Genomic DNA, 14,421 nt, shown 5'->3' on the forward strand with positions numbered 1-14,421 from the left:
TTTCCCCTGGAAAACTCGCCGATTATGATGCTATAAGTTCTCCCCTTTCTTTTCTCTTTCTTCTTTTAACGTTGTCGTCTTCCTTTTTCTGTTCGGCACTCCCTTGTATGTATACAAAGCTAACGACTACTTACTTAACATCGTGATTTCTTTCCCTTCCCCCTCCCCCTTTGTCTTTTTATTGAACTTCTTTTTTTCTTTTTTCTTTTTTCCTCTCCTGTTTTTCTTCTCTTCTTCTCTTCTTCTCTTTTCTTGAATTTTCATCCGGTATTTTCTCAACGGTATTTCTCTCGCTTATCGTCTACAACGTTTACCGTTTACAACGTCAGTTCCCATCGCTTTGTTTATATCTTTTTTCTTTTTTTTTTTTTCTTTTTTTTTTCTTTTCTTTTCTTTTTATTTAGTGAACGCATTGAAAAACACACGTGCGAACGCGTTTTACATTACGCAACGATCGTCATCGAGATCACCCTCATAGTGTAAGAGATCATAACAATAGTACGTTGATTTAACATTAAAGTTTATCATTATTACTTTATAATGCGTTGTGTCGTTGTCTCTGAATAAGTCGAGTCGGTTCTTCCTCACGAGTTACTCCGGTAATTAATTAATTAATTAATTAATTACTCTTCCTTCTGAAATTTTGAGAAACCTTCGTTCCCTTGCCTTTTCTTTTCTTTAACCCGTTTTCCTTTTTCGAATAATAATAATTCGGATCTGAAATCACAAAGACATAGGGGTTTTTCAAAATTGCAGAGAACACAAGTTTCTCTTCCCCTTTCGTGATATTTCTGAAAAAAAACTCATCTCGTGTCTTTTTCGTCCAATCGAAGATTTCGAATAAAAAAAAAAATCGAACTCAAAATTAGAGACGAACGTGTTTATATATATATATTTAAAAAAAAAAGAAACTCCTTCTTTTCCTTCCCGGAATTTTGAAAAACCACTCTCTAGTTTCACAGTCAGAGGTTTCTATCCAGGAATCGAAGATTCGATCGATCGAGTGAAAATCGAAGGCAAAAATCGGGGACAAAAAAAGGTATCCCAAATTTCCAAAGGGAACGCAGCATCTGCATCTCGTCTTCCATTCATTCGTTTCGTAGAACGAAACCACGAATAACGAAAATCTTTCGGTTATTCTAAACGCAGGTCTAGGTAATACGCGAGACTATGTACATGAAGAAAAGAACGTTATAATCTTAACGTTTCGGCGCATTATCGTACCTAACGCGTTCTCTTCGTAATTTTCTTCTTACTCTTTCTTTTTTTTTTTTTTATTTTCTCTCTCTCGTTAAACACTCGTTACCTAAGGAACCTAAGGAGGGCCCGTTAACTATCTTTTACAATATTAATTCCACGCGTGTCTCGTTTCGACGAGTCAGTTGTACTTTTCTAGCGAGTACTACTTTCTAATTTATAAGTGCAATTCGTCGAGATCGGTTAAAATCGTGACGAACCTTAGTTGGCTCTTCCGCCTCTTTGATAATAGAATTCTCTCGACGTGACACGTCGAAAACGAGACTCTATTATTTTCTTTTTTTTTTTTTTTTTATTCATTTTGTTTGTTTTTTTTTCTTTAATCATAATAATAATCACGATCGTCTAAAACACGAATCAAGTAGATTTATTAAAGTATCACTTGCCACGTGCCGCGTATAGGCTTAGGGTGGCTTCATAGGTAAAGGATGTGAAGGATAGAGCGATAAGTGGCCCGGAATAGTTTGATTTGATCGAAATATATGTGTGTGTATGTGTGTGTGCAAAGTGGAGGATTCGAAACGCTCGTTAAAAAAAAAAAAAAAAAATTAAGGAGATGGAAAATAGACAGTTCGTAGAACCTAAAAGATGAAAGATAATCGAAGAGGAGAAAGTTTGCGGAATATTCCACGCGACTGGTTTTTTTTCTTTTTTCTTTGGAATTTTGATTCCTCTCAAAATTCGTTTCTACGATTTTTGCTTCGTTTTGATTTTTCGGACCGCGTTCTTTTTCGTTCTCGTTTCATTAAAAATTACACAAGGAAGATCGAAACTTCGCCTTTTAACCCGAAAATCGTCATATTTTTCTCTTCTACTTTTGCAACGACACTGTTAAATGTTGAATTTCGCACGCGTACACGTGACAATTGGTGGATGAAATTTGATTTGTTTAATCTAGCGGTAGTGAAAAATCGTCGGCAAACGGCCTGCTCGTATCTCGACAAATTATAACAATGGATGCGTTTATATACGTTTAAAAATATTTCTACTACAGGATAGGAACTTACGCAGAGATAAATCATTACATGATACGTTGATCACATCGCTTTTTTTTTTACGTTTATCAAATCAAATTAGACACGAAACAAAAGGCACACACAGAGCTTTTAATTGAATTTACACGTACGATATAATGCGAGGAAAAAAAAAGAAAAGGGGGAAAATGTCAAAGCTAGATTAGGTATTTAACATCGACTAGAGGATCGAAGTATATCGAAGTATATAATTGATTACATCGAGAAACAACAACGACACACGACATTAATCAGCGATAACAATAGCGTATAAGACTTCTTTTTTTTTTTCTTTTTTAATTATTTTTTATTCGTTTTATTCGTTCGCTTTTACGCGTGACACATGCATTAAATAGTCGTGACTTTAAAGAGCATACAGCGTAGTAGACACATCGAGCGAGAAGGCATATACAAGACGACAAAGAGAAAAAAAATTTGTTCACTTTTAGGAGAAAAGGACGAGTGAGAGAAGAGGAAGAGAGAAAGAAAGAGAGAGAGAGAGAGAGAGAGAGAGAGATCGAAACAGAGAGGACAGACAGAGAAATAGTTAAAGAGAGCGCAAGGAATAGGAAAACAGTTTATTATTTTTAACTATACCCGTTCCTGCGTTGCAAGTTTCAATCTGTCAAGTTTTTGAAATTGTCGGGGAATTTCACTTTGTTGCCCAATTGATCGCTTCCCTTCTCGATATCGATCGCGAATTCTCGCGACGATATATGATTTCGCTTCGTGTTGCACCGAAACTCATGCCACTTCTTTAACACCGCGTGACGCGAACAATGCTTACACACTCCGTATAGTAACTATTAGAATATTATTCAATTCAACTTATTTGTGTTTCGTTATTTATTATATTTATATTATCGAAAAATTCGCAAGAAAAAACATACGAGCGTATATCTCTCTCTATTAGAATCAAATATATAATAGTTATAATGTATACACCTTTGGATTAAGTAATTGACTTCAAGTGTTATATCAAGATTAGAATCGCACAGAAGAATCTGAATCTGCGAGACAATTACTTTTTTTTCGGGGCTGGAGTGAGGGAAGGGGAAGGAGAAGAGGAAGGGGAAGGGGAAGGGGAAGGTGGAAGTGTATGGCGGTGTATGAGGATTCGGTCGGTAAAGGGGAAAATATGCTTGGACGGGAGAGGAAAAAGGCGCATTTTTTTTAAAAGGAATAAGGACGAGGAAGAGTGTAGAATAGAATCTCGTAGGTTCTAGGTACATTTTAAAGCGTTTTTACGAATTAATCTAAAGAGATCGTTTATGGAGAGAAAGAATGCGAGTCTCTCCGCGGATCTTCGAAAATCATCGCGATATGTTATTACACTCTCTACTTCTCATTGGACTTTCTTCTTTGTTACTTTCGAGTAGCAAAATAACGGCGTTCTCTAGTTTTGATCTCTGTTACTTTTTTTTTTTTTTTTTTTTTTTCTCCTTCCCCATTTTTTTTTCTTTTTCTTCATAAGTCGACTGATCTTCGAAGATCTCACGCGCGATAAGAGAAGATCCAACCAACGACATCGACATCGACAGACAAGAGAGAGAGAGAGAGAGAGAGAGACAGTTTGCATGCACGAAAGAGACACGAAAGAGAAAGAGAGAGAGAGAGAGACACAGAGAAAGAGAGAGAGAAAGATAGAGGAAGAGAGATAGAGATATATATATATATAGAGAGAGAGAGACTATGTCAAGTAGATTCAGATGCGAAGCACGTCCACTTCGCTTTCTCGTTCTTCCTTTTCTTTTTTAATCGCCTCGTTCGATAGAAATTTATACAGACGAGTTCAACGTTTTTCTCGATCGCTGTTATCGTAAATATGTCCAAATATTAATTGCGTCTAATATAATTTTTTTTCAAACGATATTGTAATTTTCGAAATGATCGCGATCGATATCAGTTCGCGAATCAAAAAGAAAAGAAAAGAAAAGAAAAAAAAAGAAATAACGTATAAAATCGAATCTACGCGAGAGTTTTTTTATAGTTCGTTGGTGAAAGTTCACTGGCAATCCAGCTGGTCGAAGGGCTATATAAAGTCGAGCGGTGGAAAAGGTTAGAAAAGTTCTCGGTTTGTTTTTCGCGGACAAACAGCTGCCAAGAGATATTTTACGGCAGTTCGAGTCACGGAAGAAAGGAGAGTCGAACACGGAAGAGGTTTTTCGAAAAGTTGGAAGGGGGGGAGGGGGAGGGGGAAAAGGCTGTCGGTTGAATTTCTCTTCGGTAGACTGCTGAAACTTACTTTCTTTCCTGCTCGTTTTGGAGAATTTAGCGATCGAGAAATCGTTTTGGATATCGAGCGGCGGTTTTCTATAACGAGGCGAGGTATATCCTTGGCGATTTGCGTCATTGTTCGTTCGTAAATAATTATACAGTGCGCCCGAGTAATATGGCTGGCCGGATAAAATAGTAGATCGTTAAAAGTTTCGAAATTTTTAATATCGTAAAGTATATTCTCCTCTTCCAATTACTCCAAGGTTCGAAGTTCGAAAAAAAAGTATCGACGCATTACCGAAGTTTGTGAAGAAACTTTTAAAGCGCTGGTGCTCTCGTGCTATCTTTTTCGATAGTCGAATTCTACATTTTCTACTTTTCTTCTACTCCCTCCGAAGTTGCGAAGGATAAATCCGTGGACGTGCTCGAGAACGGCTGAGAATCGTGTCGACCCTTCGAAAAATATGCTTTTAAACATGTTTTTTATACATCGAGAACGACAACAAGAGTGTGCTGCACACAGAAAGCTTCGACATGCGTCCATTTGTACACAGGAAAAAAGTTTGGGCTAGAAGGCCTTCCGACTTCTCACTTTCGACTGACGTTGAGGTTGCATTTTCCATTTTTTAAAATAGGGACGCGGTCCTAAATGTAACGCACGCTTAACTCGACGAGACGAGGAAACCTCTTTTCCAATCTCTTTTCTACTCCCTCGTTTCATTCCCTCGTTTCGCGTTTTTTACTTGCAATTATATTGTTCGTCGGAGCGATTGAAATTTTTTTTTTCTCTTTTTTCTCTTTTTTCTTTTTCTTTTTTAGAGTCGATGAATAACAATAATCTTTCCTCGTGGCGTATGTATATATATATATATATCGTCGATAAATGTTTTCCCTAGTTTTTCCGAATGGTCAAGTATGATGGAGCGCGTGTTAGGAGAATCTCGAGCTCGCAAAGAAATCAGAAGATAGCCGTTGCTTCAGAGTCAGAATCAATCGATAGATCGATACGAGAAGACACGCTCGATAGTTAAGAAGAAGAATATACAAGAATAGATCGGTTTTGTTAGAACGAGGTTACGATACAACGAATATAAAAAAAACACACACTCTCTTCTCACGATCATCTCGAAAAAGAAGAAAAAAAAAAAAGAAAAAAAAAAGGAAAAAAAAAAGAAAAAAAAAACAATTTCACGCATTAAACGGCACGTTTATCTCGTCCATAGGATTTCCTTTTCCATCGCGACTTATCCTTTTTTTTTTTTTCTTTTTTTTTGGCTTTTCATACCCTATACATATACCAACTCAGAATCACGTTACGCAAGAATCTACGTTACAATGTATAATATCTTTAATTTAAACAGATTTTTTTTTTTTTTTTTTTTTCTCAGTCTCTTCATTTAAACGTATCCGATCTTTCGATCGAAGGAACAAGAAACGTTCTCGAACGAAATGCTTCTTTTTTTTTTTTTTTTTTTTTTTTTTCTTTTTTCTTCCTCTCTCTTTCCGATTATTATAAGTCTCTAAGTGTTACGCAATATGTGTATCCGTATGTGTGAGCATTTGAATTCCTCGTTTTTTTTTTTTTTTTTTTTTTTTTTAATATTCTCGTATATGTATAAGGCTCGCGTTACTTGCCGGCAGTCGATGCTCCGTCCATCCCGTCCACCATTGTTGTTCACTCGTCGTTCTCGGTACGCAACGCGTTTCGTGTGTTTTTTTTTTTTTTGTTCACACGACAACGAGACGGAGACGAGAACGTAGAGAAGCACAAGATGAAAACGATTGGTGAACCGGTTCGAGAAAGGATGAGACAATGGCTACTTTGCTCGAACGTTTCCGGCGGTAACACCTGAAAACTTATCCCCTGCTAAGAACATCTCGATCTCGAATCGCGACACTCCTCTAAAATCTCTATTTCCCGTTTCTAAACGAACATATTTTATTATCGGTTTTCTCTTCCTTTCATCTAACGATTAACCTACTATTTACTTTAATTACACTCGATAGAAACGCACTGTATAAACGTGAAAGAAAGGCATTTCTTTTCTTTTTTATTTTTTTTCTTTTTTTCCCTTTTTTTTTTTTTATTTTATTTTATCTATTATTTATTCTATTTATGCATCTTTAAACGCGCGAGAGTCAGTGCTGCTCGATTCGTCGAGCTATTCTTAACGACACGTTTTTTTTTTTTTTTTAACTTTTTTTTTTTATAACCGTTTTATCTATTTTTTCTTCTTCTTCTTCTTCTTCTTCTTCTTATTCTTCTCTTTGGTAATGTGTCCTAACTAAATTGTCCCTAAGAATCGATCAGGTGTTACGCGTTTCGCTCGCGGATCGATCGCGATCGAGCTATATTGCCGAGAGGTAAAATTGGAAAAATTCGAATTTGGACGGAAGGGAGAGCAAGGGCCGCCGGTTACTTTTTTTTGTTTCTCTCTTGTTGCTCGTTTCCTGGATTAATCTTTTCTTTTTCTTTTTTTTTTTTTTTATTTCTCTCTCAGCTATCCTTCTCCGTCTTTTTTTTGCGATCGAAAAAACTCTTTGGTCTCTTGACTCCTAGTTTCTCGTGGCCCTCGATCCTTAACTTTGTTTCCCTAAATATAAACATTTAATGGTAACAATAATAAGAACAATGACCGCGATAATAAACTATGAGAATAATTAATAACTCGAATAATAATAATGACTCCTTCTTCCATTCTGATCTCCTTGTTATTTGAACAGCCGTCGAACAAACTAGTGACTACGTAACTCTGCTACCGGTAGTTTTTCTTTTTTTTTTTTTTTTTTTTTTTTACCACTATATGTTCGAAAATTCACTAGAAACTTAGGTACTAATTTTACGTCTTTTTTTTTTTTTCTTTTTTACTTCTTTCATTTTTCTTATTTTTATATATATATATATTTCTTCATTTTATATTTATATATATATATATAGATATATTATTATTATGCACGCGCCCTTCGACTGCTCGCGTCTCATTTTCACGCCACGATACTAGACTTTCGGATCGATCAAACGATTTTTTTCGCTTTCTCCCTTTCTTTCTTTTTCTTTTCCTTTTTTTCCTTTTCTCTTTATCCTCGCCGATAGTCTCGTCTCTTTCCTCTCCTCGAATCGTAAGGCATAAACGAATTCCCCTTTCTTTCGGATCGTCTTCGCCCTTTCATCTTTCTCCGAATCTAATATTAACGAACTCTCACTACTATTCTCTTTACACTTTCTCGTGTCTGCCGCAATGTCCTCGCTTTTTTATCCCGTCATCGTCCCCTAATTTTTTATTTTTCCCTATCATATATTTTCTATATACGCACGTTCTTCACTCGATCGGACCATGGAAACGGTTCATCGTCACTTTCGATCATCCCTTTTCCTCGACAACTCGATGTTCGTTGTTTCGACGTCGAGATCTCAGAGACCTCGTCCCGCTCCTCCAAAGATTCTCCAGATATTCCTCCATTCCCAAGATCACTCCGTGGCCATATCCACGTAACGATCTCTCGAATTCGTTTCGATCGGATCGACAAACGGATCGCAACGGACGACACTCAAAACGCGATCATCACCCCCCTCCCGAAATTTCTCCCGTCCAAAATCGACCCGTCCAAAATCGTCAAAAATTTTTCAGCTCGGTTTCGATCGCGCTCCTTGATGAGATCGATCGGCCGTTCGATCGATCGAGAACGGCGGAGGACGAAGGTGCGGAGGAGGGAGGGTGTGCGTGTCTGGTCGCCATCCGTGGACACGCGGTGAGTATCTCGAATCGATTCTCGAACGAACAACAACACGACGACGAAGACCCAACCGAAGACTACGACGACGACGACGACGACGACGACGCTGAACTTTTCCTCCTTTCGTATCGTTCTTTCCTTTCGCTTCTCCGATAACGCGTCAGATCTTGCTCGTTCTTCTCTTCTTCTTTCGTGGTGTCGTAGGGGCTGAGAGGCGGATGCGGCCCTGGCGGCGCATGATGCACCGCCCTCCTTACCGACCGCTTCGAGGAGTGTTAGGTAGGCTTATTGGAGGTCGCATTTACCATCAAGTACTTGCGCTTTGATCTCTTGTATATGCGTGTCTAACGCGTTCTTGATCTCTGAAAACGAACAGACACAATACGTGTATTACATTAATCTAGATTTTTGCAATAAAGTTGTTGATATATATATATATATATATTTAGGGGACACCACTTTTGGATTTGGATCGATTCTAATTAAATTAGAGGCAGGTTTTCAAGATATTTTATTCGAAGGTGGAGATATAATTTCAAAGAGCGAATAAATGAAAAATCGGTATATACCTTTGACTTCGAAATTTGACGTGAATTTAAATTGTAACTTGTAACGTGACGAGAGATATTTTTCTTGTTTTCTAGAATCTCGAAAATCCAAAAGCGTGTCCACGAATGTATATATTATCCAACACCCTTGTATACATTTTATTCGATCGCGCGTAGGCGCGTATGCGCGTATGCACGTGCATACGTGTTCCAGTTTAGTTTACGAAACAATGGGGAATCGCAAATGAACGGCCGGAAGTTGGCTTGCAGTTTTTTTTTTCAAACTCTTTCAATTACGCAACGCCGATTTCACCATGAGAATCGAGCGGGATTGTTCGGCCCAATTTAGCCCAGCAGAGCTGGGACGGCGTTGTTTAATTTCTAACCAACGCTCGTTAACCCTTCATCGATCATCCCCTTGTGCGCCAATTTAATTCGTGTTAATCGTATGTGTCGGCGTAATCACCGCCCTTAATATCGCAAAAATTTGTTTCAACCCCCTCGTTTCTCTCTTCCCATTCGCGAAACGATCGGCTGTGTATTTTTCTCGAATTATTTTATTATTTTCGCGAATCGACACGTACTTGTAATCTCGTCCTCTTCTTCCGCCTCGGCTTCCGCGGCCAATTCCTCTGGCGTCTTTTTCTTGCGCATCAAAGGATTGGGCTCCTCTTGAGTCATCTCTTGCACCTCTTCCCGCTTCTTTATGTTATACTGCAATGAAAACAAAAAAAACCGAGAGGCGAATGAATAAAAGAAGGGATTTTATTATTAGTTTACACAAGGTTCTACGCAGTTGAAGAAGTTGACGAAGAATTTCCTGCGAACGGGAAATTTCTTTTCATTCTTTCTTCAAAAGCGGCGGGATATTTGTGGGATGGAACGAGTACTCGTTATATTTATTTTTCATATAATTTCAATAAATTTCAATAATTTAATGGTTCACGTACTTGGATCTAATCGATCGAAATCATCGTTTTTTTGAATCGTTTCAATTCCATCCTATCCCACGAATATCCATCTGAAGAGAAAAGAAAACATCCCTAGATACATTCTATTATTTTATTCCAAATCTATTATTTTATTAACGTTTATTATTTCGTTTATTATCCCATCGGTTGTTATCCGTCTAGCAAAACGGAACGAATGTGTGTGTGTGTAGACAAGCGTTTAGGAATATTTGTCGTGTACGAAGCGGAGATTTTTAGATAGGAGACCGATATCTTTGGCGGCAAAACTCGCCAAGTTTTCTCGATCGAAGAATGTGGGTTGAACGTTGAAGACACTCGACGACAGTATTTCCAAACTTGCTTCTAACAAGAAAGTTACGAACGTGACGAAGTAACCGAGACGTCCTCTTTCTCTTTAGGCTTTGACCGTCGAAACCGTTTCAAAGGAGGCGTTATTCTCCCCGTGCCTCGAGCTTAATCAACGGCAAGGACCGCGAAAATTTAAGTAACGCGGAAACTTGTACCCGAGGCGAGCCAACGATCTATGCATAAACCTATCAAAGGGATTCTCTTTGGCCTGGCCTGAAAAATTGCAATCGTGGCTGGTTTCGACGTTGGCGAATTATATTTGCTCTCAAAAATTAACTTATAGCGCCCCGTTTTTTCGCCAGTTAAACAAAATTCTAGTCTTATTTAGTCTGATCTCAAAAATCTCCCTTCTTAAAAATGACTCGTAGCTTCTTTAGTTATTTGACAATCGTTCAATTAACTCGCAATTTTTATTTCTTCGTTCATATCCTTTTAATACCGTGAAGATTACTATACGTTTCGATAATCCTTCTGGAGAGAAAAAAAATATCCCTAGACGCGTTGGGCCCAAATCTATTATTCTATTAACGTTTATTATTTCGACCTAGCCTCAAAAAATTACTCGCAGCTCTTATTTCTTCGTTCATATCCTTTTAATACTAAATCAAGATTACTATACGTTTCGATAGTCCTTTTGGAGAGAAAAGAAAACATCCCTAGACACGTTGGGCCCAAATTTATTATTCTATTAACATTTATTATTTCAATCTAGGTTCAAAAAATTACTCGCAATTCTTATTTCTTCATTCATATTCTTTTAATACTAAATCAAGATTATATATTCGATAATCTATCTGGAGAGAAAAGAAAATATTCCTAGACACTTAATACTAAATTAAGATTACTATACGTTTCCATAGTCCTTCTGGAGAGAAAAGAAAACATCCCTAGACACGTTGGGCCCAAATCTATTATTCTAATTATTATTCTAATTATTCTAATTCTATTATTCTAATCTCTATTAACTATTATTCTATTAATTTATTATTTCGGCCTAGCCTCAAAAAATTACTCGCAATTCTTATTTCTTCATTCATATCTTTTTAATACCGTCAGTATTACTATACGTTTCGATAATCCACCTGGAGAGAAAAGAAAACACCCCTGGACACGTTGGGCCGAAATCTAAAGAGATTGCATCCCTCGGCAACTCGGGTATCGGCAAGTTCACGGAGGAATCGTTTTCGAGCAATCGGCTTAAAAGGCAAACAGTCAATCGCGTCTGTCACATCGGCTATTAGCCGGCCTCCCTCACGCAACGGCTCGGTAATCGCATTAGCCCGACAATTTCAATTTCGGTATCATCGAATCCGCCCCCATGATTTCCAGGATCCGAAGCGCGAGATCGGCGCACGTAACACCCGTACACGGGAGGCACACTCCCCCCTCCCCTATTTACACTAGATTGTCTAGTTGCATCGAACCGCAATGACGTTGGCCGGGCTACTCGCTCGGCCTCTCTCGCGCTTTGTACCCACTCTTGTCCGCGGACAATGAGCCCGATTGCGGTACAAGCCGGACACGTGATCGGCACGAGTGCTCGCTTGCCTCGCCATCGCGGCATTGTAACCGTACTGCACGCGTATTGCGGCTATATCTGCAAACGCTATAAATTCTCCTCCTCGTGTGGTCCGACGTTGCGTCGTTTCCCTTTTTGCCACCGGTCTTTCACGTTCTCTCTCTCTCTTTCTCGCGCGCGCGCGCGCGCGGGGATATCGTCCTTTTGTCCCCTCGCCCAGACGCGTCTTTCATTCCACGTCGTATCTTTGTCACCAAGGATTGTGAAAAACCTGCTGCTCCAATTCACTCCTCGCTCCTTTCTCCGCGCATTGTTGTTGAATTTTTTTTTTTTTTTTTACGTAGAGTTGGTAAAGAGGGAGGAGGAGAGAGAGAGAGGTTTGTAAATACTACGAGAGACAAATATCCTTCGCTCCAAATTCTACTTTTATACACGGATCTTTAGAGGTTTATAGAAAAAGGGTGGGAAGAAATTATATAGCAACGATTGTGTAACAATCGTGAGATGTAAAGGATACTTTACATTCTTTTAAAGAATTATAATATTTTAGAATTTTTAAAGATGCTGCGTATTGTGAGAAAAAGTCTCGCTTATTTTCACGCGTGATCGTCTTTTATCGCTATAACATAGTGTGAGGTTGCCAACGAAACGTCTCGCTCCATTCCGAGAGACTTCTTTTCGCCAATGAACGATACATCGAAAGCATGAACAACGGATTATATCGTTCAGGAATAGGAGGAATCGATTGATTTTGCGATAATTATTTCAGGGATAATTCGATTTTCCCTTGGCATCGGCGATAAATCTATTCCTCTATTTTTCTAGTTTTTCCCGCGTTCCATTCCATTAGCGGCGCGCACATTCGTGATGGGTGGCGGGTCGTGAACCAGCGTGAAGGAGACAGATAACTCGCGAGGAGGATAAACGGTGCTCGCAATCATGTCAAATGTGATGCACTGATCGTGACGTTAATTAATGCTCCTCGACACGCGCAACAAACGCGTTGCGACCGTGTGTATATATATATATATATATATATACGTATGTGTGTGTACATTTCCAAGCTTTCTCGGCTCGCGCGAAATCTCTCAGTTAGTTCGTCTTTTAATTATCGACTCTTTCTCCCTCTCTCTCTCTCTCTCTCTCTCTCTCTCTCTCTCTGTCGTCTCTGTTGTTTAAATTTCAGAGGTTGGCCAATTCTCGCGAGCGTGCCGCTTTGCATAATTGCGACGCACTCGCGCGCGAATCTCGCGCAGAGAGATCTTGAAACTCTTCTTTCGCCACGGGTGCGTTCTCTCGATTTATACGTGCGGCCTCTCGGCTGCATCTGTGTGTATACGCGTCCTAGACGCGTCGCATCCGCATTGCGACATTTTTCCCGTGTACTTGCACTTGTTTGGCAAGCTTCCTCTCCCCTGTTTTTTAATCCCCGCCCATTCAAAGATTCCGAGAACTCCGAAGCGTAAATTTCTTCTCGAGAATCGAGATATTTCGAACGAAACGTTCTGAGACAATAATCCTGCCCACGCACGTGCAATTCCAAATTTTTTAACGCGCGTTTCTTTTTCGAGATCTTGGAGAGAATTTTTACAGTTCGGGGGACGCGAACGAGAATTATTCTCGATCGACGCTTTGTTTCTCGAAACAATTTACTCGAAAAACGTGTAAACACGTTTCGTTCGTCGCCACCCTCGAACGAGTATTTCTCTCCAAGCGAACAGCGCCATTTTAGATCGTAACGTTCCCTAAAAAACTCGAGATATTACGTCGAGTAAAGAAATGATCTCCAAACTAGGAGAGTCTCGTTCTCGTGTGTGTGTGTATATTATACATCTTGACACGCGCTCTTCAGAAACTTTGCAGGCGGATGCTGGCCTTGTTACGAAATTAGTATTCGCACGGTTTCCGTCTCTCGCAATCAGTCTAATTGTCACATGACGATGGATGCACGCGATACGAGCGTCGGTTGCGTAGCGAAACGCAACGCTATTTGTAAATTGTTCGTTGGTCCCCCGGGGGGGAGCGTGGCGAGCGTATGCCTGCTGGCGTGCGTATTTGCGAACACCGGTGGTCGCAAAAGATCGAAATCGGCCGTGTCATTCTCTTTACTGTCGTTACGTTCGAAATCGTATCCGTGTCAAACGAGAGCTGGAGTTTTTTTTTTTTTGTTTTGTTTTTTTTTTTTTTCTTTTTTTTTCTTCTTCTTCTTTTTTCTCTTGTTTGATTAATTAAAACGAAGCGAAAATTGCGATTCTCTTCGTCGCGCCAACTCGATCTCGTTTCTAAAGGAATTTGGAGCGCGATGACGCCGCGCGTAATGTTCTCGTCGCGATTGGCGCATCGGTGCGTGTTCAATTTCAATTTCTGCCGAATCGAGGCTATTTTTATTTTAACGATCAGCGAATATTTCTCGCCGCGTCCTGTTTTCGTCGAGATTGGAAAGGGGAAAAAAAAAAAAAAAAAAAAAAAAGAAAAGAGAAAAGAAGGAAGGGAAAAGAAGAGAAGAGGAAGAAAAGGGTGGACAATAGATAGGCAGAGCCATTAACGCTGTTTCTTTGTCTCGTTTTTTCGCGAGACACGCTTTTATTTTTCCATCTTTCCGCGAGCTGATAAACACAGTTGGGAAACGAGACCGATTCCGAAAGCGCCGTGCCCCTTCCTCCGCCCCCCCCCTTCCCTCCCCCGCTTGCGTTATTCGATTAATCAGTATGTTGTAATTAATGGAATTTAATTAAATTTGATGTACCAATTACGTAAATTAATTTTCTAATTGGCCGTGGTACGTGTCCGCGACTGTGGCTGTATTAAAATCC

At 39.4% G+C, this 14,421-nt stretch overlaps 1 protein-coding gene across 2 annotated transcripts in view; it reads right to left on the reverse strand.

The window, feature by feature from the left end:
* Window positions 1-824: 824 nt before the first annotated feature.
* The window catches only part of LOC122712828 (complexin), a 238,409-nt gene continuing 224,812 nt past the window's right edge, over window positions 825-14,421 (reverse strand). For both annotated transcript variants that reach the window (XM_043932759.1, XM_043932760.1), the window contains 2 exons: window positions 9,355-9,484; window positions 825-8,584 (listed from right to left, as the gene is read on the reverse strand). In XM_043932759.1, the coding sequence (XP_043788694.1) occupies window positions 8,508-8,584; window positions 9,355-9,484 (207 nt within the window). In that variant the 3' untranslated portion in view covers window positions 825-8,507. The remainder of the gene's footprint in view (window positions 8,585-9,354; window positions 9,485-14,421) is intronic.

The sequence above is a fragment of the Apis laboriosa genome, unplaced genomic scaffold (genome assembly GCF_014066325.1).
Source record: "Apis laboriosa isolate Shangri-la unplaced genomic scaffold, ASM1406632v1 scaffold21_cov150, whole genome shotgun sequence".
Classification (NCBI taxonomy): Eukaryota; Metazoa; Arthropoda; class Insecta; order Hymenoptera; family Apidae; genus Apis; species Apis laboriosa.